This window comes from Camelus ferus, chromosome 13 (genome assembly GCF_009834535.1).
Source record: "Camelus ferus isolate YT-003-E chromosome 13, BCGSAC_Cfer_1.0, whole genome shotgun sequence".
Classification (NCBI taxonomy): Eukaryota; Metazoa; Chordata; class Mammalia; order Artiodactyla; family Camelidae; genus Camelus; species Camelus ferus.
The window spans coordinates 46,859,163-46,882,523 of NC_045708.1; the positions used below are offsets into that span (position 1 = coordinate 46,859,163).

Genomic DNA, 23,361 nt, shown 5'->3' on the forward strand with positions numbered 1-23,361 from the left:
AGAATATATAATGGGGGAAAACAGCCTCTTCAATAAATGGTGATAGGAAAACTGGACAGCTACATGCAAAAGAATAAAAATCTCACACCATGCACAAAAATAAATTTGAAAGGGATTAAAGGCTTAAATATAAGACCTAAAACCATAAAACTTCTAGAAGATAACATAGACAGTAAGCTTTCTAACATCAGTCTTAGTAATACTCTTTTGGATATGTCTCCTCAAGCAGGGAAAACAAAAGCAAAAACAAACAAATGGGACATCAAATTAAAAAGCTTTTTTGCATAGCAAAGGAGAAACTATCAACAAAGCGAAAAGGCCACCTACTGAATGGGAGAAGATATTTGTAAATGATATGTCTGATAAAGGGTTAATATCCAAAGTACACAAAGAATTTATGCAGCTCAACATCAAAAAGACAAACAAGCTGACTAAAAACATGGGCAGAGGAACTAAATAGACATTTTTCCAAAGAAGACATACAGATGACTAACAAGCACATGAAAAGATGTTCAACATCACTCATCATCAGGGAAAAGCAAATCAACCACAATGAGATATGACCTCACACCTGACAAAATGGTTATTATCAAAAAGACAAGCGCTAACAAGTGTTGGCAAGAATGTGGAGAAAAGAGAACCCTTGTGCACTGTTGGTGAGAATGTAAATTGGTACAGCTACTATGGAAAACAGTATGGAGGTTCCTCAAAAAGGTAAAAATAGAATCACCACAGGACCCAGCAATTCCACTCCTGGGTATTTATCCAAAGAAAATGAAAACACTTATTAAAAAAGATATACGCACCCCTATATTCACTGCAGCATTATTTACAATAGACAGGATATGAAAGCAACTCAAGTGCCCATCGATAGATGAATAGATAAAGAAGATGTGGTGTGTGTGCATATATATGTTACTCACCCATTAAAAAAGAATGAAATCTTGCAATTAATAACAACATGGATGGACTTAGAGGGCATTATGCTATGCGAAATAAGTCGGACAGAGAAAGACATGTACCATATGATTTCATTTTATATGTGGAATCTAAAAAACAAAATAAATCAACATAACAAAACAGAAACAGTCATAAATACATAGAAAAACCATGTGGTTGCCAGAGGGAAGGGAAATGGGAGTGGGGATGAGAGAAATAGCTGAGGGAGATTAAGAATACAAACTTCCAGTTATAAAACAAATGAGTCACAAGTATGAAACGTACAGTTGGGGAATATAGTCAAAAATAATGTGATATCTTTGTATGGTGACAGATGATAACTAGACTCACGGTGGTGATCATTATGTGACATATTACTGAATCACTATGCTGTGCACCAGGAACTAACATAGTGTTGTATGTCAATTATACCTCAAAACCAAGCAAAAAAATGAATAGAAAAAGAGATCAGATTTGTGGTTACCAGAAGCACATGGCAGGGGGAGAGGGGATTGGAGGAAGGTAGTTAAACTTCAGTTATAAGTATAAAGTTCAGTTATAAGATAAATAAGTACTAGGGATGTAACATACAACATGATAAATATAATTAGCACTGCTGTTATGTTATATATGAAAATTGTCAAATGAGTAAATCCTAAGACTTGCCATCACAAGAAAAACAATTTTTTTTCTTTTTCTTTTATTTTATATCCATATGCAATGGTGGATGTCCACCAAACTTACTTTGGTAATCATTTCATGATGTAAGTCAAATCATTACGCTATATACACAAACTATATTACACAGTGCTGTATGTCAATTCTATCTCAATAAAATTGGAGAAAAATAATATTGCTTGAATGATGATAAAGACAAATTGTCTATATACTTCCTAACTTTTTATCCATTTTATCAGTTTCTGAAAAAGGTAGTTTAAAATGTCCTACTATGATTAGGGATTTGTGAGTCTCTCCTTGTAATCCTGTCCTATTTCGTCATGTTCTGTTTGAGTTTTATTTTAGACGCACATAGGTTCAGGATTCCTTTTCTGGTAGTGAATCTTTCCTTCTCTCATTATGTAAAAATTCCTGTTATCTTCAATAAAGCCTTTTTGTCTTAAAGTCTATTTTGGCCTATATTTTCTTACACCAACTCTTAGCTTTTTTAAAAAGCTAGTATTTGCTTTTTTTTACTATCCCTTTACACTAAATCATCCTATATTTTTTCTTTAAGTCTAAATAATAATAATATTAATACCAATAGTTAAAATGTGTATTGAACACTTACTGTATGCCAGGCACTGTTTTACGTGCTTTTTGTATGTTAATTCATTTAATGCTCATGACAATCCTGAGGTAGATATTACTATTTTCCCCATTTTACAGGCAAGTAAACAAAAACACTATTAAAAAGTTAATTGACAGATACTCCATCTGCTTCCTGAGAATTACAAGTATCTTAAAACTTGTAATCCCTTTCTATTTCCTCACCTTCCTGCCATGCTGCCATGCATGGTCTGTTAGTATTTGTTTATAACTTCCTTTCAAATTGTTTTCCTTTTGCTTTATAGTCAGCCAAATTTGTAATCACATTTTTATAATTATATTTACAGATTTGCCAGCATGTTTGCTAATTCATTTTTCACTATTGCTCTTCGCATTTCATTCCTTTATTTGAGGCTCAGTTACGAGGATGTACTTATAGAAGTATATTCCTTAGTAGTCCTTTTAGGGAATACCTGTGAATGATAAATTCTTTGCAACTTTGTCTGAAAATACCTTTATTTTATTCTTACTTCCTGAATAAAAAAATCAACTGTGATTTTTAGTTGGTATTATTAGTCCATTTCCTGCAGCAGCCTATTGATACTGATGAGAAAGTCTACTGTTAGTCTGTCATTGTCTCGTTGCTTTTAAAACTTTTCTTTGTCTCTGACGTTTGCAGTTTTACCACAATATGATTAGGTATGAATTTGTTTTAATTCATCCTGCTCGATGAAGCATACTATTCTACTCTAGAAATTCCTGTCTTTTCTCAATTATGAAAAACCGACAGTCCTTATATCTTAGGTACTGCCTCTGCTCCATTCTCTCTTTCCTTCTTGTAGAACTTCTATTTGACATATGTTGGAGCTTATTCTACCATCATTTCTCTTTAATGTTTTATCACATTCTCCATCTCTTTATTTCTCTGTGCTGTTACACTGTACAGTCTGGGTGATTTCTAGAGATCTATTGTCTTATTTACAAGTACTCTCTTTGACTATGCAAATTTGTTGTTTATCCCTCTACCCTAAATATTAAAAAAATCTGATGCAATCTTGGGAGTAAAAGAGAGGACAGTTTTACCATCCTTCCTCTTCTCTGAAAAGGATAATAGCTTGGAAAATTTTGCTAAGGGGTAGCGGAGGGGACAGAAATATAATTATATACATACAAACATATATAAATATAATAAATATATATTACAGTAAATAAATATGTGTGTGTGTGTATATATATAAATACACATATATATCTTAAACGTATGGATTGGAAGTTCATTGTAGTGTAGCAGTTCCTGAATTATTTAGGGGCATGTTTGGGCCATGGAGTGTAAGCAGAGAGAAGACTTAAAACCAGATTTTCTTTCCTTTCATAACTACAGATGGATTTAAATTTAATATTGTCACCTGTTTACACAGCATATGGTTCAAATGTACATAGAAAGTACATAAAAATACCTGGAGGAGGACTATCCCAGATTGAGAGAATTCCAAGTACAATGACCTGTGGAGAAGGGGCTTAGCACGACTGACAAACGGCCAGAAGTAACAGTGGCTAAAGTAGTGTAAGCATGGTAAGGGCAGTAGAAAACGAGGCAGGTAAAGTGGTCAGGTATTAGATGATGGATGGCCCTAAAAGTCAAGAAGAAGTTTTGAATTACATCCTAAATATGATGCGAAGTGAGTAGCACCTAAAATGTCCTTGAAAATGTTATTTAAGTAAAAGTACTTACTTAAATTTTACCTTACATTATGTACAATATTTTAAAAATGAGAATTGTTAATAGAAGTTGTGACTTCATTTGGAACTTAAATTACTTTACAGGAGTCACACTTTCCTATTTCTAAAACATATATAAAATGACATATTAGGACAAGCAATGTAATGATCATAAATGACATAATCTGATACAAGATCCTAGACAGCATTCTCCTATTCTGAGACTTCTGAATGTGATACATTGATATATATGAAAGAGATATAAAACACATAGATACAGATTAATGAATAATTATAGAGTGAACTAGCATAACCACCATATAGAAATAGAATATTACCAAGCACCCAGAAATCGTTGCCTTCTGACTTTTTAAAAAAGAGCTTACCTAGTACTATAATCTGTGATAATTATCCACCTAAATGTCAACTGGGATCATGTGACCAATCTTTTTATGGGCAGAAGAAATGTTCTCTTAAGTCCATATTTAATTTCAATATGGAAATTGAGTATGTATCCACTTAAAGTCTATTCAGATGTGTCATCTCTAAGGCACTAATTTTTAACTTTAAACAAAAGACAATATCAAGTGAATTAAAAAAAAAACCCAGAACTATAGAGCCTGTAGAAAACATATACATCTTCATATATTTTTGTGAAAGCAAACCTAATAGTGGTAGCTTTAAGATAAAAAGCACTTGATTAAAGTAAAATAAAAGTCATTCAAAAGTTTAAGATCTCAAGTGAATTAAAAAAAAACCCAGAACTATAGAGCCTGTAGAAAACATATACATCTTCATATATTTTTGTGAAAGCAAACCTAATAGTGGTAGCTTTAAGATAAAAAGCACTTGATTAAAGTAAAATAAAAGTCATTCAAAAGTTTAAGATCTCATTATGGGTTTCATTACAACAAATTAGGTAAAACGAGGAGACTTTATTTCTGTATAGCTTCTAGTATATGTTTAGCACTCAATAAATATTGAACAATAAAATATGAATCAGGCTAATCAAAGCATATCTAAAATATACTTTATTAAATTTGAGCCTACTTCATATTTTATACTATAGAAACTTGACATGTCACTGATTCATGACCTTTAACAATATTAAAAATTAAACTTATGAAATCTAGATTTCTGTATCTTTTAAATAAATATATTAGCAATAAACTACCAGAGAACAAGAAATATGTATGGTCAAAATTAAACTAATAATACTTTAAAATAAAGAATTCCATGTTAAAAAAAAATTCTACAAAACTTCTGCAAATACATTTAAAATACTAAAGGAAAAGAAGGTACTGAAATATAATAAATAAAAGCAGGCTATAAAGACACGAAATGTGAGTAAAACTAAATGGACAACATGGATAAAAATAACATTTAGAAGTATCACTCTTAAACTGCAGTGTAGCAGTACCTGAATCATGTGGCCTTTAATGTATGCACATGATGGACAGCGTGTTAAGGAGCGTATCTGTAACCATTATAATTGATCGTGGCTGAAGGCAGTCAGGCCATAATTTCTATTTAATGGATGGGATAGTAAGGGAACAAAGTCTGCAGTAGCATTTTAAAATAACTGCCTAGAAAGTTTACATTTATGTCCAAAGTGTTACCTATATTCTCGTCTAGTCTATGTTGAATTCTTTAAAAAAGAAGAGAAAAATCAGCTGCAGCAAGATCCATATATTATACAATCAAAATTCTGATTTAACCAATAACTAGAAAAATCTTACAGTAAGTGGAAAAGAATGTTCAACTAACCATTTGATGGTCCATTTTTGTGCTCTTGTTCTTTAAAGCTTGTGGGAGAAGCAAATGGGCTCATTTGACAAGTTCCAGTTGTTGGAGAATAGGAGGTAATACTTTTTTTCCTTGTGATTTTTGGAGAATCAAATGACTAGAAATAAATATTAATTTGGGACAAAAATACTTATGTTTAGTTATAGATCTTTGGAAATACATTTGAAAACTTGCAAAATTCAAACCAATACTCTTTTCCTTGCTCTTTCTTTTTTTGGGGGAGGTGGTGAGGGAGAGGTCCTTCAGTCCGTTCTTCCTTTCTTTCTGGAGGTACTGGGGATTGAACCCAGGACCTTGTGCATGCTAAGCACAGTGCTCTACCATTGAGCAAAATACCTCTCCCCTTCTTTTTAAATTTTAAATATTCTCAATTATTACCTTTAAAGTGAACATTGTTCTTTCAAGTTATGTACATTTTCCAGTTCTCCACACTAATTAGGGCATCTCAATTTGATGTTATGAAAGGCCAGGGGAACTCTCAGAAGTGACTCTCAGTAAGACCTACAAGGAAATCCTAGGGAGGATCAGCGATGTCCTTAACCTTCACAAAGTTGCTCTAACACAGTGTCTTGTCTTAATAATAACAAAATAATGTTCAAACAATTGAGTATGGGATTTAAGGCCTTTGAGAATTTGGCCTAGCCTACATAAGTCCTCTCTGTAGCTTCCTACTCTGTGTTCCCATAAACCTTGTGCATACCTCTTAACTGGAGTCAGTAAATTTTAATAATTTTTTATATTTCTGTCTATGTCATTATAATCTGAATTTCTGAAAATATTATTTCATCTTTGTACTCCAGAACTCAAAAATGTGTGATCAATGAATGATTTAAAAGGAACAGTCCAGTAAACTTAGCCAGGCCACTCTATCAGAATATATTCATTCATTCATTGGTTCATTCATCCATTATTAGATGATACCTGTAGTCCCAGGCACTTAGGCTATGCACATTTGGGCCTCAGCTAGTCCTTCTTCGGTCTAGGGGGTCATTCATAATCCACTTCCTCCAAACATCCATTATCATGTTTTCATTGCTTGCTGAATTACTTTAAACTTGTTTTCTATAATGTTTACTAATCACCCAGCATTTTTGAACTTATGTGTATACAGGAATAGAACAAATTGTTCTGGCCTCATAAACAGGAAAGAATAGGTCTGAAGCTAGGATGTGTACCACAGAAATTCAGAGAAGGGGGAAAATCAAAGCCGGCAGCAGTAATCTCTCGGAAGGATTCTTATGAGGAAGAAGGGTGAGGCTTAGATAAGTAAAAATAAAAGGTACAAAAACCTGAAATCTAGAGGTGAAACAGACAGCATAGGGTGGATTTTGGGAATAAAGAAAAGGTCTGAAGACTCATGATATGTTGCCAACATTGTAGAATTAAACTTTAGCTTGGTTGCTGACTTGAAACAGTTATATAATTCTCTACTGTCAACTATTCTTTATTTTTAAGACACCATGGCAGAAATAGTGACTGTGTCACCTTTTTTAATAATCTTGGTATTAGTTCCAGAATCTACAGCATCCATTTTTTTACAGTTAAGATTTTAAATGATAAATACTTCTTTGTATTGGGGGAACAAAAGGCATTCCATTTTTTATTTTATGTATCCACAGTAGCCACAAATGTAACCAATATCTTTTAAAAAATCAAATGATAATATCAAGTTATAACTGTAAAGCAATCTTTTTTTGTAAGGTGAAAGGGTTTTAAGTCTCTTTATCAGGTGGTTATTATTACCTCTCCATCTTGAGTTTTCACCTGTTTATATGGATTCAGTCATAAACTATGACATTTATCCAATCCTACCCCACTTTTCTAAGAATTTATTGCCCAGAACTATTTCACTGTGTATGTACAAGAAATGAAAGTCGCTACCCTAATGTACATTTATGTCAATCTGTTTTCCTATTTTCACCAAAAAATTATATTTTCCAATTGCCAAATATCTAAACATTGCAACTGTAGATCACACATTTCTCCTCAAAAACAATCTTCTAGCTTTCATAAAATAAGTCTTAGTGTGAATGTATGGGAGTGCATATGTGTGTGTGTGTGTGTGTGTGTATAAATTTTCTCCCCTCACCTTAAAAATAAGACTTCTCTTCTGCTTTTTTTTTTTTTTTTTTTGGTGATCTGTGTTGATTAAAAGAAAGAATGTCTGTCTACAACTGTACTATACTTAGAGGGGAAAAAAGAAAATCTACCATTTCCTACCATCCTACTAAATATTCTTCAGTAAATAATGCATTTTTATGTATCTGTCTTCTTATACATACAAATAAACACAAATGCTTAATCTTACTTCTTTAAGTTCTTTTTCCCCCTCAAAGTTTTACCAAGGTCCTCTGCTTTTCAAACCCTGAAGATGCTGAAACGTGACCCTAGAATCTATTTAAGAATTTCCATTCTGCCAGCCCTCAAACACTGAAGGACTTGGCCTACTCATTAATCTCCCTCAACAGGAAGAGTTAAGAAGACTGGGATTTGAGAGAAGACTGAGCCACTAATTGAAAAGTCTCACACTCAGCAATGATGAGTGTTATCTTCTAGTTCCTTTAGAAAAATAGAGGAAGAAAGTGAGAACAGATTTGGCTAGAGAAGGGAAAGAATTCAGGATGCAAGCAAAATGTAAGGAAATAGGAATCAGATAAGTCACAACTACTTCTATAATAATTTACACCTGCTTGTAATATTTATTGATTCAGGGACATTTAACATTGCACCACAAAAGAAAGAAAGAAAGAAGGAAAGATTCTGTCTATGGTAAGTCCAAATGCCACTGTACTTTCTATAAGGAGGTCAAACCTTGTACATTAGCAAAATTAAAATCTGGGCATTGATTTTTCTGCCCAGAAGAAAAGAAATGAATGTTCTCTCTGTAATTTCAAATATATATGACATTCTCCTTCAGTATCTTTCACAAATTGTAGCTTGCTTGGTCACCTTCTTTAAAGAGTATTCTACCAAAAAGGTGCCTGTATTTTATTGATTTTTACCTATGATAAATAGTCTTGAAAGTACTAACTAAGGGTTCTTCCAGGATGAAATATTGGGATATAATAGATCTCTTATTATTATTATGAACTACTAGCCTATGCTATCACCAAAATATTTAAAATACAGGTACTACAGTATCTGAACAACAAGAAACAGAAGAAAAATTAGTGTAGCTAAAGGAAGATAATTCTTTATAACTTTATACTGGTTAATTAGGTTACTGGAATGTCTCACCTAAGATATTATTATGCATCACTAGTACTTATGCAATTTATATTAGAAAATTCTAAATACTAGTTGTCTCAGGGATTTTTCACAATTTGGGCCTAGAGTTCCTAGAAGAGTCTTAGATACCACTAACATTTTATCAATTGCCACAATTATCTTCCTTAATGATTCTAACAATATTTGGGTTTTGTTATTTTTAATGGTAGTTATGGAGAACAAAAACATTCTGTACTTATCTCAGTGACCTTACACGGATAGCAGAGAAAGGATATAACCAATATATTAAATTTGTGGTGATGAAAATATTCTATTTCTTGATTGTTTGATACACAGGGGTATACATTTGTTAAAACTTATTGAACTGTATACTCAAGATCTGTGAATTTCAAAATATAAATTTTACTTTGACAAAAATATTTTAACAGGAAAAATAAAAGAAAATACTGGCTAAAAAGTCAATACACTGGTGTTTCTGTTTTTACTCATTGTTCCACAATGATATCACAATATTAATTTTAATATTAAAGACATCACTATTTTATTACTCTCTTGTACTGTATAATGCTCAAGAAGTTTTTAATGATATATTTTCACAGTTATTAGCACTCCTTCATATGTCCTCACATTTTTCATAATATAAAGTGAATACAACCTCAAATATATTTTTGTTTACTGAAGTATGATTTACATATAATAAAACGCACATATCTTAAAGCGTTTGGCTTGATGAGTTCCAGCAATTGTATACACTGATGCCACCACCACTCAAGATACAGAACACTTCAATCATCCCAGAAGATTCCCCAGTACTCACTTCCACTCAGTTCTCACTCCACAGCCCAGAACCAACCACTTTCTAGTTCCTATAACCACAGATAGTTTTGCCTATTATTGAATTTCATATAAATATATAACATTTGTGTTTGGCATCTTTTATTCAACATGTTTTTGAGATCATCTATGTTATGTGTGGCAGTAGTGTGTCCCTTTTTATTGTGAGTACTATTCCTTTATATAAATATACCAGAATTTGCTTTCCTATTCTCCTGTTGAAGGACATTTAAGTTATTTCCAGTTTGGGGCTATTATGAATTAAGTTGCTAAGAATATTCTTGTATATGTCTTTTTGTGGATATACGATTTTGTTTCTTTGGGAAACCCAGGAATGGAATTACCAGGCTATAACATGAATATAGATTTATTTTCTATATGTGAAATAAAAGCTAAATAGTTCTCCAAAGTGTCTGTATCATTTTAAACTCCCAGCAATGAATGACAGTTCCAGCTGCTGCACATCCTCACCAACCTTTAGGCTGTTTTAGTCATTACAGTGTTGTTTTTCAAGCTATTCTGTTTTGTTGTTGTTATTTAGCTATTCTAGTGAGTGGGAATAGTATATCTTAGTTGTTTTAATTTGTATTTCCAATGATTAATGATGTTGAACACTTTTTCATGTGCTAATTTTCCATGTAAATATTTTGTGAAGTGTTTGTTCAAGTTTTTGTACACTTTTTATTGCATTGTCTTTTTATTTTTATTTATATAGTCTAGATACAGGCCTTTTGTCAGATAAATGCATGACAAATACTTTTTTCTCAATTCATGGCTTGCCTACTTATTCTCTTAGTTGTGTCTTTCGATGAATAGAAATTTCTAATTTTGATGAAGTCTAATTTATAAATTTTTCTTCTACGGTTGATATTTTTTTGTGTTGTATGAAATTTTGTCTGCTCTCAGGTCTCAAAAATAGCTTCTTATGTTTCCTTCCAGAAGTGTTATGCTTTTGGCTTTCATGTTATATCTATGATACTTCTCAAATTAATTTTGGTATAACAAGTGATGTAAGAATTGAGATTATATTTTGGATAAATCTTATTTCTAATGCTGTTTTGGGGTCATATTATCTTTACAGTTGACTAAATTTATAAATGTTCTTAAATATTGGGTTGACTCAATAGGAAAAAAGAAAGTCATATACATTGGGTTGTTGATTGCCTCTAGAACTCTTGAATGATTTGTGCAAAAAAAAAAACCTGAAGAAGCTTGGAATCATGTCATCCCTTGTGCCCAACCTTGAGAGTTAAGACTATTTCTTGATGTGATTCATGACAAACACTTTTACTGGTGTATAGATGAACCAAACCTACTTAATCTATCACAGGAAAAAGACAAGCAATGGGGGAGTTTCAAGTAGAAAGAGGGAGTGGGAGACCAAAAGGGAAGATGAATGTGTATTCAAGTCACTTGGGAACTTTTATGTAGGTGAAAAAACTTAAGTCAAAATTTATGTTTAATAGGAAATGGATAAATGTAACTCCATACTTACTACTAGAAACCAGAGCTTTGCACTAATTCTTAAATTTATGGGGAGGGAAGGCTAGCATGTACCTGGTCTGTTCTCTCCCTGATCCCTTCCTCTCATTTCTTAACTACAGAAGACTGAGCTCCCTTGAGTTTTGGTGACTCTATCACTAGTGTGTGTTTATGGTTGTGCTGGGTACTTCCTTACCTTTCTGCTATTCTTTTGCTATATACTGATCCATTCCCCTTCCCCTTCTTTTTTCTGAGAAAACACAATGAATAAGTAAATACTAACTAGTACTGAAAAAAAGAAGATGTAACAATTATAAATAAGTAAATAAATAAGCAAACATACACACATATCTAGCAAGAGGGCCCCAAAATACAAGGAGCAAAAACTGACAGAATTTAAGGAAGAAATAGAAAATTCAACCATAATACTCAGAAACTTCAATGCTCCACTTTCAATAAAAGATAGACCAACTAGACAGAAAATCAGCAAGGAAAGAGAAGACTTGAACAACACTACATACCAACTAGACCTAACAGACATCTAGAGAACCCTCCACCCAACAATAGCAGAATACACATTCTTCTCAAGTGCACATGTAACATTTGTCAGGATAAGAAGATATGTTAGACCATAAAACAAATCTCAGTAAACTTAAAAAGACTGAAACCATATAAAGAATGTTCTCTAATTACAATAGGATGAAATCAGAAATTAAAAACAAAAAGACATTTGCCCCAAAAAAAGAGGACATTTGGAAAATACGAAAATACATGGAATTTAAACAACACACTTCTAAATAACCAAACAAAAAGGAAACTATAAAATACATTGAGGAGAAGAAAAATGAAACACAACACATATAAAAATGTATGGGATGCACAGAAAGCAGTACTTATAGGGAAATTTAAACACCTACATTAAAAAAGAAGAACGCTCTCAAATCAATAAGCCAAACTTCCACCTTAAGAAACTAGAACAAAGAGCAAACTACATCCAAAGGAAGAAGAAAGAAAGAAATAATAAACGTGAATATTAAAGAGAAAACAAATGAAAAAGAGAATAATAAAACAGAGATCAACAAATTCAAAAGTTGGTTCTTTGAAAAGAAAATTGACAAATTTTTATCTAGACTAACCAAGAAAGAAATCAGATTCAAATTACTAAAATCAGGAATGAAAGGCAGTATATTGTAACTGACCTTGGAGAAATAAAAGGGATTTTAAGAGGTAGATACTATGAACAATTGTATAATAACAAGTTAGATAATCTAAATGAAATGGACAAATTCCCCCAAATACACAACCTACCAAGATTAAATCATGAAGAATGGAAAATCAGAACACATCAATAGCGAGCAAAGAGATGAGATCAATTCAAAAAGACCTGTAAAAAAAAAAAAGTGCAGGACCAGAGACATTCATTGCTGAATTCCACCAACATTTAAAGAAGGATTGACACCAATCCTTTTCAAACTCTATCAAAAAGTAGGCAACACTTCCTAACTCATTCTATGAGACCAGCATTACTCTGATACCAAAACCAGAGAAATATCTTATAAGGGGGAAAAAAAAACAAACTATAGACTGATATCCCTAATGAAATGCAAAAATCCTCAACATTCCTGCAAACTGGAACCAGAGATAAAAAAAAGAATTAATACATTATGACCAAATGGGGTTTTTCCTGTGAAAACAAGACTGGTTCAACATACAAAAACCAATCAATGCAGCACAGTATATTGAAAGAATAAAGAAAAAAACCCCCATCATCTCAATAGATACTTTAAAGGCATTTGATAAAAATCCAATATCCTTTCATGATAAAAATACTATCAGACTAGGAATGGAAGGGAACTGTCTCAATTTGACAAAGGGCATTTAGGAAGAACTTACAGCTAACATCATATTTAATGGTAAAAGACTGGATGATTTCCCCTCTAAGATTAGGAAAAAGACAACAATATTTGTTCTTGCCACTTCTATTCTACTTTGTTCTGGAGGTCCTAGCCAGGGCAATAAATAAGAATAAGAAATAAAATGCATCCAATGGGAGAGAAAGAAGTAAAACTATTTCTATTTGCAGATGACATGATCTGATATAAAGAATATCCTGAATAATCTATAAGAAAGTATTAGGGCTAATAAACAAGTTCAACAAAGTTGCACAATACATGATCAATATATAAAAATTAGCTGTGTATCTATACACTAGCAAGGACCAATCTAAAGTGAAATTATAAAAACACTTACATTAGCATCAAAAAGGAGAAAATACTTGGGAATAAATATAACCCAAAAGCACAAGGCTTGTATACTAAAAACTACAAACCATTGTTGAAAAAATTAAAGAAAATAAAAATAAATGGAAATATATCCTATTTATGTTCATGGTTTAGAAGAATTATTAATATTAAAATGGCAAATTCCTCAAACTGATTTGCAGATTCAGCGTAATTCTTATCAAAATTCCAAATGTCTGTTTTTCAGAAATGGACAAAGTGATCCTAAGATTCATATGGAATTTATAAGGGATATGGAATATGAGAAGCATTTTTATCTTGAAAAAGAACAGCAAAGTTGGATTCACACTTCCTAATTACAAATTTAAAGTAATTAAATTTTTTTATTTTGAAAACTTACAGTAATCAAGACAGTGTGGTTAGTGGCAGGCCAGACCCACAGACAAATGGAATCAATTTGAGAGTCCAGAAATAAATCCAAATATTTATAGTCAACTGATCTTCGACAAGGGTTCTAAGGCCACTCAATGGGGAAAATAATAGCTTTCAACAAATATCACAGGGACAACTGAATAGCCACAGGCCCCTACTGCCATACTATGTACAAAAATTAACTCAATTACGTCTTTGACCTAAATGTAAGTGCTAACGCCATAAACTCTTAGAAAGAAACATAGTGAAAATTTGTATTACCTTAGATTGTGCAACAGTTTCTTAAACATGACACCAAAAGCAAAAGCAATAAAAGAAAAATTAAACTGTACTTCATCAAAATGTAAAACTTTTGTATATCAAAGGATATAATCCATAAAGTGAAAAGATAACTCACGGAACTGATGAAGTATGTGCAAATCATGTCTGGTAAGGTAACAGAATTCAGAATACATAAAGAATTCTTATAACTCAACAATAAAGACAAATAATCCAATTTAAAAATGGATAAAAGATTTAAATAGATATTTCCCCAAAGAAAATATAGAGATGGTCAATAACTACATGAACATCAGAACATTATCAGAGAAATGCAAATTAAAACTGCAATGAGACATCACTTCACACATAGTAGGATAGCTGGAATCAAAAAGCCAGATGAAGTGTCGATGAGGATGTGGAGAAATTGGAACCAGCATACTGTTAGTGGGAACGTAAAATGGTGCAGCCACTGTAGAAGAATTTGGCAATTTCTCAAAAAGTTAGATAAAATTACCATGATAACTCTACTCCTTAGATATGTAAACAAGAAAACTGAAAACATGTTGATACAAAACATACAAAAATGTTCATAGCAGCATTACGCATAATAGTCAAAATGTGGAAACAACCCAAATGTCAGCTGAGGAATGGATAAATAAAAGGTGATATATCCATACAAAAGACTAGGATTCCATAAAAAGGAATAAAGTACCGTTACATGTGACAACATGACTAAACCTTGCAAGTGTTATGCTAAATGAAAGCAGCCAGTCAGAAAAGGCCACATGTTGTATGATTCCATTTACACAATATGGTCAGAATAGGCAAATCCATAAAGACAGCAAGTAAATTAGTAGTTTCCAGGGAATGAGGAAAGGAAGAAATTGGGACTGATAATAGCTATGGAATTTCTTTCTGGGGTGACGGAAATGTTCTGAAATTAGATAGTGGTGATGGCTGCACAACGTAACAAGTATACTACAAACCAATGGTGTATACTTTAAAATGATGAATTTCATGTTATATGAATTATATCCCAATGAAAAATGCTGAAGCAGAACTGTCAAAAAGTATACTAGATAACTGGAGAATTTGAACAAAGATGTTTATTTGATGATTAAAGAAATACTGTTAATTTTGAGAGACATAGTACTCTTATAGTTTTTTTAAAAATCTTTATCTTTTAGAAATAATTGCTGAAGTATGTATGGATGATATCGATGATGTTTGACATTTGTTTCAAAATAATCTAGTATGGGGGGTACTGAAGTATGCATGGGAATATAAATAAAACAAGATTAGCCTTGTGTTGACAATTATTGAAGCTAGGTAATGGGCAGTGCATTCTCTGTAATCAAAATTCTCCCGAATCAAAAAGTAAAAACAGTAACTGTAACTGTAATGAAATGAGTAACTGTAGTGAAATAAGGGATCTAGAAAACAATCATCAATGAATTAAAAAAGAAAACATTAGAAGATTGACAGGGAATTTTATTATGTGTAGAACAGGTTGATAACACCTGAAACCAATAATCAAGATCATTGTGTGCCTCCTGAGGTAATGCAAAAGGAAATACAGATTACCTATGAGGCATTCTTACCAAAAATTTGAACCAGAATCTAATTAAGCTGCTAGCTTTGACTGTGAGTTTTATAGGAAATATGAAAATTAGAGAAATCATTTAAATGACACCACAAGAAAAGAACCAAATCTAGAATGTGGAATATACTTATAACAAAAGTTTCAGTTTTTCAAAAAAAAATAAACTACAAGAAAAAGGGTGAGATATAAAAAGATTTTAGAAGAACTAAGATACGTAAGAACCACTACAATGTGTACACCTTGTTTGGATCCTGATTTTACTAAGCCAACTACAAAAGGACATTTTGAAACAACCATGGCAATGTGAATATGGACTGAGTGAAAGGTATTAACTAAGGAATTACTGCTAATTTTGTAAGGTATGATAACAGCACTATAATTACGAAAGAAGTTGTTATCTCTTAGAAATGCATACTGAAGAATATTCTGATGAAATAATACGTCTGGAATTTGTAAAATTCTAGGAAAAATATTCAGATACATATATGGTATATATATACACACACACACAAACATATGAAGCAAGATTAGCAAAATGCTGATAATTGTCGAAGCTGGGTGGTGGCTGCATGGGAGTTCATTATCTTATAAAAAGGTAAGGAAGGAAGAAAGGAAGGAGAGGATAGGAGCGAGAGAAGAAAGTAGTAGACTGGAACCAGATCAGTAAGTAAGCCAATAGAATGTGAACTATAAAATTCCTAGTGCCCTCAAGTCCAAAGTTTTAATTTCAGGAGTCAGTGGAAGCCTTGTCTCAGAGAGATAAGATAAGGTTAGATCGTGGGAATGATCAGACTTAGAAGTATCCTACTAATGGTCATGGAGTAATTTCGACTGAGTATATATGTCAAATCAGCAAATTTCTCCAAAACCTGCCCTGCCATTCCTTCTAGCAAGGCCAATTGAGTTGGCCTTGGTAGGTATGCTCCTTCCCTTCCCACATGTAACATCTGCTTCTCCCATTCCTTCTCTGAGGTGGCCTGAAAGAGATTAGGTCAAGCTGGCCAGGTATCTGACCAGATAGCCAGTTGTTGCTATATATTCACCTGGACAGCCACTTTGTAATAGTCTGTAATAAATAATTCAACTTCATTTCTGAAAATTCATCTAGAAATAGTGCTTGGAGTGCAATAACTTGAGCAATCACAACATTGTAGGTAATGATATATCAAAAACTTCATCACTCCCCTCTAGCCCCCAACAATGTGGGAGGTTCAGCAAATAGTGGTACTACTTGTAGTATATACTCTATATATTAAAGGACGATCACAGGGGATGATCCATACCTCTGTTTCTCCCATTAGGAGAATTATAAGGAAAATTACTTTCACAGACTTGCCTTAACATCATGGAGCACTATTTTCCATAAAAGTTTGTAGTCGCAGTGGGAATACTGGGATTTGTGAATTCTAAATATCTGTGGGAGAGGAAACACCAGTTGTTTAGGATGAACAGGCTCCACCTCAAACAACTGGCATATAAGGATCATCTCCTTTCCTCGGACACCAGAGTCTTTTTTCCTCAACATCACATTGGTAAGGCAAATTGACCACAAATTTACTACTAGTTTCTCTGTAGCTTCACAGTAATTAGGTACTCTTAGAATTATAGGTGTATGTTGTATGTCCTGAATGTCTGATTTTCCTTTGCATGAGCTAAGGCAGCCTCAATCAGATCACTGGCATGCGGGAAGATTCTTGGGAACCAGGCTGCTTCAGTACTAAGTTGTTACTGGAGTGGACAGAAGCATAAATGCAGCTAGGGAAATAAGCCTAGACTTAGAACCAGAGCAAAAGCTGTCAGATGTAAGAGCTACAAATAAATGATGAGGCAAGAGTGGAAAAGCTAAAAATATCGGAAATAATAATAAATATTAGAAATAGGTCAGAAAATAGAAATGTTGAAGGCCCAGGTTAGGATGCTAGGAATCTGCATTTAGCAGTTGGTGGCCATGTGTTACCAAGCTAAGTCAACTGGTTTAAAAGTACAGAATTTGGGCCAAACACAACAATATATTTTTCTAATACAGGATATTAGCTGTGTCACTGGCTACCTTGATATATCCTAATCTGGAGGAAAAATGGATAAAAAGCTTGCCATGATGACAACTGTACTCCATGAAAAGAATGAATTCCTAAGTGGCCATTCTCTTCCATTCAAATAATGTTACCACCTCCCAAAGAACAGTTTTGGGGCAGGAAAGAAAAGTATTTCATTTCAAGCTGGACTACTCGTCTACCAAAATACCATTCTGACCAAAGAAACAGATGCAAAATTACAGTCACAGCTGCATTCTGTAAAGAACAAGTTGGATAATGGTATTCTAAATTGCTAATTACACCGCTAATGATTTTTTTAGTGGCATTGCAGTATTTTGCCACCTTTGTTTAAATTTTTTAAGAAAGCATCTAGGACGTTTTAAAAATGGTAAATTGTTAAATACCAGTGAGTCTTCCAAAGAGAAATTCATACAAAACCCATTTCATGAAATGGCATTCTCATATGGGATTTTGTAGGAGCCCATTAATTGACTAGCTATTTGTTTTAATTTACTTTCTCACCAATTTACTTGCATTTAAAATTACTAAGGCTATAAGTATCTCGGTATTAGTGTTTGTATCCAGATCCATTGTTGGTATGAAAAGATAATAAGCCAACATATGTCATCATATGCTGGCATAGGGAATGTGCTGTGACTAGATTTACAAAAAGTAATAGCAATAGTACAAATTTTATTTTTATTGTGACAACCATGGTGAAATTTACTACAGTGTTAGTATTTTATTGTTTAATCATGCCAGCAGAGCTGAGGGAGGTAATTACATTTTGATATAAAATTGTTGTTAATGTTTTTATTTCAATTTAGCAGATTACAGAATGCAGATTAAAGCATTGCCATTGCTCCATCTTATTTCTTGTGCATTTAAGTAGCAGAGTATTTTTTCTATAAATAGTAAATTAATTTCTACTAAGTTATTTCATTAAGGTTTCTAAATAATTTGCCTCTTAAATAAAAACCTCAAGCTGGCCAGGAATTTCCATATATGAGATTTACAAAAAAAAAAATTTATATGTAGAAAATGGTATACCAATCACAATTATGTCACAATGTGGGGTTTTTTTGTTGTTGTTTTTGGGTATTTTTTACATTTAGTATAAGGGTAAATTAGCTGTTAAAAAATTAAAACAAAATCTTTTTTTTTTTCACTTTCTCTCTCTTTTTTGTTTAATTTATTTTTTGGTGAGGGGAGGTAATTAGGTTCATTTATGTATTTATTTCAAGAGGAGGTACCGGGGATTGAACCCAGGACCTTTTGCATGCTAGGCATGCATTCTACCACTTGAGCTATATCCTCGCCCCAAAACAAAATCTTATTACACAATTTCAAACTGATAAGTAAATACTTACATTTGCTTTTAACAGACCATCCAATTTCAGTGATCTTTTAACTCTGCAAACAAAATATTTAAAGCAATCTTAGATTTAATACGCTTTACGTAGCCAAATATTTAAGAGTAATATTTTATATAAACAAAGATTCTAAGTTACTTTCACTAATTAAAGTAGAATATCTATGAAGGTAATTTTTGCAATGATGAAACTGGTTTTTTTTTAATAGCATATATCAAGATGAAATCATAATTAAATATTTAAATAGATTTTCTATATGTGGTTTTATATAAATGAACTATCATACAATTCAAACATTCAAGTTTTATTTTAAAATAATATCAGTAAAAATTAATATTTTTGTGTTTTAAAATACCACTAAGAAAAAATTATACAAAAAAGCAAAATAATTTACATACCTTCAATGGAGATGTTGTAAGTATATTATTTGCAGAAATAATGCACTCAGTATTACAATAAAGGTATGAGCAAGGTGAAAAAGTTTTGCACATTATTCTAGCTTTAAACATGATTCAGTGCTACCAGACTATGACTTAACTGAGGAACAGATGCTCTATGTCTTTATAAGTCCCCAATCCATAAGAAACTATTTTTTGTCTCCTTCACTAAACTGATTCAGGAACACGCCAGGCTCTCTCTGTGCAAAATCTGTTCTGCTAAACTGGATGCCCAGCTGTTGGTGACAATGCTTAGAAAGGAAAGCTGAATATTTATAATACTTTATTTCGTACAGCTGTCTTCTAAAGAGCAGTCATCAACATTTTATTGAATGCAGACTAAATGCTCAAAGGAGAAAAAGGTCAATATAAATTAAAACTAGTTTTCCCAGTGACAAGTGCTGCGTTAAAAGTACTTTCTTGATCCCTGAGAAAAGGAAATTGTTATTTAAAATATTAGAGAATTTGAGCATGAAGCAAAAAAAATTTTTTTATTTTGTTTTGTACTACATAAAACAAAATGGTTCACTTAATTTTGCTATTATACCTACATTAGCCTATCACACAACATTATTTCTTGAGATTAACTAAATTGGTTTAAAGAAAAACTCCTATCTTTTAGAGGTCCACTTGAAATTCATTTAGTGTGAATTCTCAACAAAGCAAGAAGAGAATAGAGGTATGAAAAATAAAAATGGCAGATAATCCCAAAATGTACTTATATTTAGCTTTGGAATATATATTGCCCTATTCAAGTGTGTGAGATGTTTTTGTATTTATAAAACTTCAAAAGTAGAAATCAAAAACTAAAAGTACACAATATACTATTTTTTATCCTTTCTTTTAAAAAAAATGGCTGTTAATATGCAATGCCACGTTTTAGTTACAAACCTCACCCTGATATTAACTGTTCAAAATATTATTGCTTTATTAGTGGCAGTTGATTCTTAGAGAAACTAAATGTTTGTATTTAAAAGGTTTCTAGTTTAGATCTTGTTTATCTAAAAAGCTCAAGAAAATATGTAAAAATACGAAAGTGAGCTGAGTTAGACTGTTATCTCCCATTCTAACAGTTTAGTGAGAATTTGAAAACATGATTTATTGTGGGTAATATGGCTTTCAGGTAATTCAGGCATCTAATCCTGAGTCATAAAAACACTTAACAGACAAGCCGAAGAGAAATCTAAGAAATCACTTAGTTCCTCCAATGGGGAAGAGCTGGTGTGATATGCCCACCATCACATAGCCTGAGAGAGAGAAACTCAGATTTCAGGTCCTGTTCAAAATTAATCCTTGCTGAATTGATGGGAAGGAGTTAAAGAAGAGCAAACCTACTAGAGGAATTTATGACTATATATTCTTACCATTCTGTTAGAACTGGGCCCAGTGTCAAGATATCAATTATTAAATTAAGCACTTACTATACACTTTTACCCTTTTTTTAAAACCCATGAACAACTATAACACAAACATGAGATGATATTAAGTGGATTAGGATGATGTTGACAGAAACAAAGAGGAAAAGATAGATGAAACACACAAAGGAAGACAGGCAAAATTTGATTAGATATGTGAGATAAACATTTTCCTAATGTATTTATTCATTTGCTTCCAGTATTAGTTAACAATTAAAAATGATATATCTCCAATAGTTTTGAAAATTTTTAAGCAGCTCTTGTGATTACTACCCTAGTTTTAAAAAAATGGGCACTCAAAGAAGGGCAAAGAACTGAAACAGACATTTCTCCAAAGACTGTATACAAATGGCCAGTAAACACATGAAACAATGTTCATTATCACTAACATTAGAGAAATGCAAATCAGAACCACAAGATACCACTTCACAACCATTAGGATGGCTACTATCAAAAAATAAATGTTGGCCAGGATAAGGAAACTGGAACTCTTGTGCTGGCAGGACTATAAAATGGTATAGCTGCTGTGGAAAAGTTTGGCAGTTTCTCAAAAAATTAAACATAGAATTAACATATAATCTAGCAATTCCACTTTTGACTATATATCTAGAAGACCTGACAGTTGGGATACAAACAGATATTTGTACCCCCATGTTCACAAAAGCATTATTCACAATAGCCAAAAGGTGAAAGCAATGCAAATGTCCATTGACACAGGAATGAGGAAACAGAATGTGGTGTGTACATACGTGTATATAGGTATTATATGGATATCATTCAGCCTTAAAAGGAAAGAAATTCTGATACATGCTACAACAAGGATGAACTCTGAAGATATTATATTAAGTGAAATAAGCCAATCAAAAAAGAACAAATATATAATTCCACTCAAATGAGGTGCTTAAAACAATCAAATTAATAAAGACAGAAAATAGAAAGGTAGTTACCAGGGGCTGGGAAAAGGGGTGAATAGGGAGTTAATGTTTAATGGGTAGAAAGTTTCAGTTTTGCAAGATGAAAAATGTTTTGGAGATGGATGATGGTGACAGCTGCACAACAACAAGAATGTACAGTTGACCCTTGAACAACACGGGTTTGAACTTTGAGGGTCTACCTATACTCGAGGTTTTTTCAATAAATATGTACTACAGTAGTACACAATGAACAGGTGAATCTGTGGATGCAGAACCAGGGATACAGAATGCTGACTGTTAAGTTATGGGTGGATTTTTGACTGTAAGGAGAGTTGGTTCCACTAATCCCCAAGTTATTCAAGGGCTACCTGTACTTAAGTGCCACAGAACTGTACATTTAAAAATGGTTAAATGGGAAATTTTATGCTATGTATATCATCACAATTTAGAAGTAAATAATTCATTTTTAAATGGGCACCCACTTATTATACCCTAATTACCTCTTCCTTATGGGTAAACTTATAACCTCTACAGGTTATTTCTCATTTTCAACTTAACCCAAATTTTCCTATGCCTACAATTTAAATACTATAGTCCATCTTTAGGTGTACTAGGTTTAGGTTTACTGGGATCAAAATGCTGTTTGCTACCAGCATTACTGCTGGTGAGAATTTAAGATAAATACATTTGATACGCAATTTTATATTGACAGAAAAAGAAAGTAACTATATTTGTAGAATTAGCTACACTACTCTCTAAGACCATCCTCTCCTAATTTATTTAACTTGCCACATGGCAGTATTCAGAACAGAATTCTCTGATTCATCAGAACAGAACAAGTGGATGAATTTCATTATGTAACATTATTACAATATGAAAAAATTATTCAAGGAAAAAAATGAACTATCATTTGATTCCTAATTAAGAACCAGGAATGACACCTCAAAGGTTCATAAAGCTACATGATTTGAGGTTCCCTTACAGGACTTTTAAAACATTGGATTAAATATTATTTTGAATAGCAGAGCTGAGGGTAAGAGTATGTGTGTGGGGAGGAGATAAACTTAGTAAGGCAGATAAGACTCAGGGAACCTTGATGCTATGCCAAATTCTTCCCCTAAGGTTGGGCAAATCACATAATCTCACTAAGCTTCATAAAGTTGATAATAATACTGGCCTTTAAGCCACTAGGAAATTTCTGAATGGAAGATAAAAATATCACTTAGTATGTCAGTGCTTCCATTTACTACTCTCTATAACGGAGATGATAATATTGCCAGCTACAACTTCAGAAGAGTGTTTAGAGGATTAGGGACTATGCTTATAAGATTCTTAGCAATCCTTTGATGAAAGGCAATGGCCAAATTCACATCCCA

At 32.6% G+C, this 23,361-nt stretch overlaps 1 protein-coding gene and 1 long non-coding RNA gene across 5 annotated transcripts in view; one reads left to right on the top strand and one right to left on the bottom strand.

Annotated features, from left to right (window-relative positions):
• The window catches only part of ITGB3BP (integrin subunit beta 3 binding protein), a 68,241-nt gene that overhangs the window by 31,436 nt on the left and 13,444 nt on the right, over positions 1-23,361 (bottom strand). For 3 of the 4 annotated variants that reach the window (XM_032494472.1, XM_032494471.1, XM_032494470.1), the window contains exons 2-4: positions 19,217-19,259; positions 17,147-17,224; positions 5,692-5,827 (exon numbers count right to left, since the gene is read on the bottom strand). In XM_032494472.1, the coding sequence (XP_032350363.1) occupies positions 5,692-5,827; positions 17,147-17,224; positions 19,217-19,259 (257 nt within the window). The remainder of the gene's footprint in view (positions 1-5,691; positions 5,828-17,146; positions 17,225-19,216; positions 19,260-23,361) is intronic. The other variant, XM_032494473.1, reaches the window with a different exon arrangement.
• On the top strand, positions 1,067-23,157 carry LOC116668049. The gene is made up of 3 exons (XR_004325115.1): positions 1,067-1,250; positions 22,136-22,143; positions 23,146-23,157. It is a non-coding gene; the product is annotated as an uncharacterized LOC116668049 (long non-coding RNA).